This window comes from Mesitornis unicolor, unplaced genomic scaffold (genome assembly GCF_000695765.1).
Source record: "Mesitornis unicolor isolate BGI_N332 unplaced genomic scaffold, ASM69576v1 scaffold31913, whole genome shotgun sequence".
Lineage (NCBI taxonomy): Eukaryota > Metazoa > Chordata > Aves > Mesitornithiformes > Mesitornithidae > Mesitornis > Mesitornis unicolor.
The window spans coordinates 96,768-101,573 of NW_010173192.1; the positions used below are offsets into that span (position 1 = coordinate 96,768).

Here is a 4,806-nt window from a genome sequence, read left to right on the forward strand (position 1 = left end):
TCATATTGTCTATTTTTATCCCAGTTCAGTGGAAGCTTTACCTTTCTGTTTTCTTGATAAGCACAGCCCTGAAGATTTGTTCCTGGGGAGTTTTCTCTTTTTCATCAGTTGGTTGCACGAAAGGGTGGACAGCAGCCAAGATGAAGCCCTGCTGGTACAATTCTTGCAGCTGAGCCGGAAGATCCCGCAAGGAGGAGAGCTTGATTGCAGATGATCCTGGCAGCTCAGCTGGAAACAGAAAGAAATTGGTCAATAATCCTACACCAGACTGTCGTGGTTATTTTAAATCCAGGCTCTTCAGAGTCAAGCGAGCTTCACACTGATCTGCCATATTAACACAAAAATTGACCTTTCCTGTGGCCCATTTTGTATTTCAGATTTTACGCAGGCTGTCTTGGCGAAGGACTGGTATCACACAAGAGGCTGGTAGAATTAAACAAGAAGTCAGATAGATTAAAATGCCAAATTCACTACACAGTCTGGCTAAGATCAAGTGGAGGTTTTCATAAAAACAAGGCAGTCAGTCAGAAGATAATCTAAGTTTTAGTAGCAGTTGTAATAATGTAAATTAAGGACAGCAAGCCACCAAGTCAAAAATATAAAACAAGAGAAAGGAGACAGTCACTGAATGTGTAACATGTCAAATTCAAAAGCAATAAACAGAAATAGCCATCTACACAAAAGCTGCATTATCAGACTAAGAGATTACTGATGCAAAATGCTGTTGAGACCAGGTATCTACCAGTATGTCGAAAGAGAACTTTTAGGTATATTGGTAACAAGAACGCCAAGAGCAATACATACCTGTAGTGATGAGAAACCTTTTCGAATAGACACTAGACCTTATACCTCAGGGTTTAAACAAACCTCTACATATTAGAGATGAGGATGAGACCTAGTGCATGAAAATAATCCTTCCCCAATGTGCTTATTCTGGTGTTTTATACCTTTCTGCAAAACATCTGATGCTGACTTCTGTCAGACACTCGACATACACACAGATACTGCAGCCAGTACAGCAATTGCCCTTATTTCCTTAGAGTCTTGTGGGCTTCAAAAGAAAATTCTATAAATCACCTAAACCAACCTTCCATTCTCTTTCTCTCTACGCCAGTAATTCTTCATATGTTTTTCATATCTCATGTGAAAAGACATCTTTCGTTCCTGACCTTTGGCTCTTCATTTCCATCTCTCTTGGGGGATATTTATTATTTCATCCCTAACCATGCTAGAGCATGCAGTGTGCTGAGGTGCTGGATGGCTTCCCCTCCCACTGAAACCAACAGGGAGGGGATGCTGCAAGAAACACGACGGAGATTCCCAGCACCTTGCAGGCCTTCATTAAAACAAACAAAAAAAAGCACCGGAGAACAGTTTATATGAAAGACACCAGCTATGCAAAATAAGGTTTCATTGTGCTGCTTTTTTCATCAAACTGCATGGCTACCCTTTATGAATAATGAAAGAGGTTATCAAAAAACTAATAAATATTCAAAACCAGTAATACAGAGGAATAATTTAAATAATAATAGAATAGCTGTGCTTGGTATGCTTTTTCTTCATATACGACCATGTTCCAGAAGAAGATAATGGAACTTTTTGACCAAGAACTGTAAGATTCAGAATTTTTATTATTTTTGCAAATAAAATGAGAAATCCAAGAAACATGTACATTGACAGACAATAGGGCTCTACCTTCTGCAATAGCATACAAAACACTTCAGAGTCATAAAAAGAGATGCCACAATGAATAATGCATAATAAATAATAAAACCGACTGCTACTTACTGGACCCTACTGGGGATCAAAATGGGGAAAGAAATCCAGATGGTAGCACTACTTTTTCCCTACTGAGGTTCAGAGAGTCCAAAAATATTAGACCCTGCTGCAAATATTTTAATTAAAAGAATATGAAAGCCAGAATACTTTTCTAAATGAGAGTTTTACTTGAATACAATCAAATGACTACACACTGTTCAGTAACATTAATTTTGGTTAATGGTCCTCCAATTTTTAACAAACATCCATAAAAACTAATGCTTGTCTTGCATAAGAATCTAGTAGCTGGACTCTTCCAAGGATGCCTTGGTAAAACTCGTAGAAAGTCTATTCATTAACATGGGAGAGTGATTGCTTCCTCCTAAAAGCTAAATATGAGGGGAAAGTGTGAAAATGCATGTAATTGGAGCCTTGGGATGCGCACTTGATTAAAAAAGAAAGGTAATAGAAAACAGAGCTGGGAGGGATCATCCAGCTAGTCCATCCTATGGTTATAGGCAGGATCAGTTCTAGGTTAGCTATTTCACACAGTCTTTCTCATCTATTTTTAAAATCCTTTAGTAATGGAGTTTCCACAAACCCCGTAAGTCATGTTTCAGTACTTCTCTATTCTTATTATGCAAAACCTTTTCCTTGCACCTGGTCTAAATTTCCCCTCTCTGAAATTCAAGATTGCCACTTCCTCACTACAATATTTCTTTCCTGCATCAGCATTTTACAATTCCTAATACCCGTCACGCCTTAATCTTACCTTCTTTAGGCTGCATAAACCCAGTCCTTTCAATGTTTCCTGTTCCCTTGTGCTTTCTAGATTTCTAAAGAATTTTTCATGGTTCTCTCTTGATTCTTTTCAACTGGTTCACATCTTTCTTTAAGTACAGTACCTGAGACTCACCACAATGATCCAATACAAGCCTCATCATTGTTTTGTAGAATGGAAAGGCTCCTTCATGCTTATTAGACATCCCACGTAACTTTACATCTGTCCTAGTTTTGCTGGGAGAGAATCACAGAATCAATTTTCCATTCACCAGAGCTGCATTTCTGAAAAGACTGCAGTGTTTGATTTTCTGAAAACAACTTGGTAAGACACTTTGTTTTACTTCTAGCTGGGTTTGAGTCATTTTTCCTCATAGGAGCTGGTATGAGACTTTGTTTCGGATCTGTGAATGGTGTGATAACACACTGATGTTTTGGTTGTTGCCAAGCAACCAAGCAATGCTTACATTAACTCAAGGCCTCACTGGTTTTCATTTTTTTGCCTGCATCTGTGGTCCCAATCGCTAGGTTTTTTTTTTCCTTTTCCTCCGCACAAGAGCTGAGGGTGCACAAAAGCCCAGGGCTTTCTGGGACAGATGATCCAAGCTGGCCAACAGAAAGTGTGCTATACCATAGACATCAATCTTACTATAAATGGAGGAGTTCACTAGAGACAGTCCTCTTTTCTCAATGACTGCCACCTCTGACAGGTCTAGACCATCATTCAATTCCTGAGGCTTAACTTCCCCATCACTGACCCTTGTGCTTTTGCTGGTGCATGGCCAGCATCTGCTGTGTGAGCCAAGTATAAATGTGATTGCTTTATTATAACTGTTCCTATTTTTATTACAATTCATTAGTGTTATTATTATAGTATTTTAATTTGGTTTATTTTAATCATTAAATTGTTTTTATCTTAACCATGAGTGCTCTGACCTTTTTCCCTCCGATTCTCAGCCCAACTCCACCGCTGAGGGGGAAAGTGAGTGAGCAATTGCATGGTCTTTAGCTGTTTGCTAGGTTAAACCACAACAACATCATCTGGGGGGAAAAAAATTAAATACTTTTCCCCACAACTTATGGTGGCCAAATGTCCCTGCCCTTAGTGAATTTTAGGCTTCTTTTTCTTTCAGGTTTCAAGGGCCATTCTGGATTCTGACAAGTGTAAATGGCACTTCTCGCATTGGCAAACCTCAATAAACACACTCAGCAGTCTATTGCCAGAATAGTTAATGAAAACAGTGAATTTTAACAGAATCATTGTAAACCTTAGAGTCAATACATCTTTTTGGCTTGATACTGAACCACTGCTAATTTCTACTTGGACTAGAGATTGTTCAAACAGAAAAGACAGTTCCTGTTACACAACTGATACCCATGGGTTTGCTGGGTCTACAGATCTGTGCTGGGCATTGTTACTCTCCCACAGACTTGTTCATGTGATGCAAATTCCTCCCCAGAAATCCCTGCTACTCATCATTCTCTGGATATTTTATAAGTTATTTGTTCCAGTACCTTTCTAGGCATTAAGTTAAGCTAATAACTATACAGTTCTCTCTAAAAGCAGGTTGTGAAAGGACATCACAACTTCCTGTAGAGTTGCAGTCATCATTCAACAGTCCTCAAATTTAAATGGTAAGATTTAAACTAGTTCTTCATGTTTCCTCTACAGTGCATACTTGTAGGTTCAACCTATTTGAAAATGCCTAATTTATGAAAACAGTTGTTTATCCAGTCTTTCCTTACTTTACTTTAGAAAAATGCTAACGTTTTCAGAAAACCTTACACAGCTTCCAATAAAATGCATTAAAACTTTTGGTTTAGTTATTAAAGAGAATTCTGATCATGCCACTTGCAAAAGAAAAAGGAAAACCAAAACTGTTTATGACAGGGTCTTATGTAAGATAAAAGAGCAGATGAAAAACTAAATAAAATCTTGTGTGACTCCAGTGCTTATTATAAGCCTCTGTTTTGCTAAAAGATAAAGGTGAATTCTTTTAGCAGCCTCCATGTTGCTCTTGAAATGCAGTTAGCATAAGTTTTACATTCTACTCTATGTTTCCTTATTTATTGTTGCACTTCACAACCTGACCTCAAAAGGTTCTTTTGTTTATTCTGTCTATATCTAGACCAGTAAGAAACCTGTAAATGACAGATGCTGTGTTTTTCAATTTTGCCAAGACTGAAAGTGGAAATTGAAGCGCTGGCTGCTTTTGGAGCCGATTACCAGGCAAATTAGTTTGTTGCTTGACTGATAATTGAAGGTGA

General features: G+C 38.1%; 1 protein-coding gene across 1 annotated transcript in view; it reads right to left on the reverse strand.

Annotated features, from left to right (window-relative positions):
• The window catches only part of RFTN1 (raftlin, lipid raft linker 1), a gene marked incomplete at its 5' end in the record, with an annotated part of 55,418 nt that extends 55,190 nt beyond the window's left edge, over window positions 1–228 (reverse strand). The window contains one exon of the mRNA XM_010180636.1: window positions 42–228. Coding sequence (XP_010178938.1) covers window positions 42–228 — 187 coding nt within the window. The remainder of the gene's footprint in view (window positions 1–41) is intronic.
• Window positions 229–4,806: the final 4,578 nt, after the last annotated feature.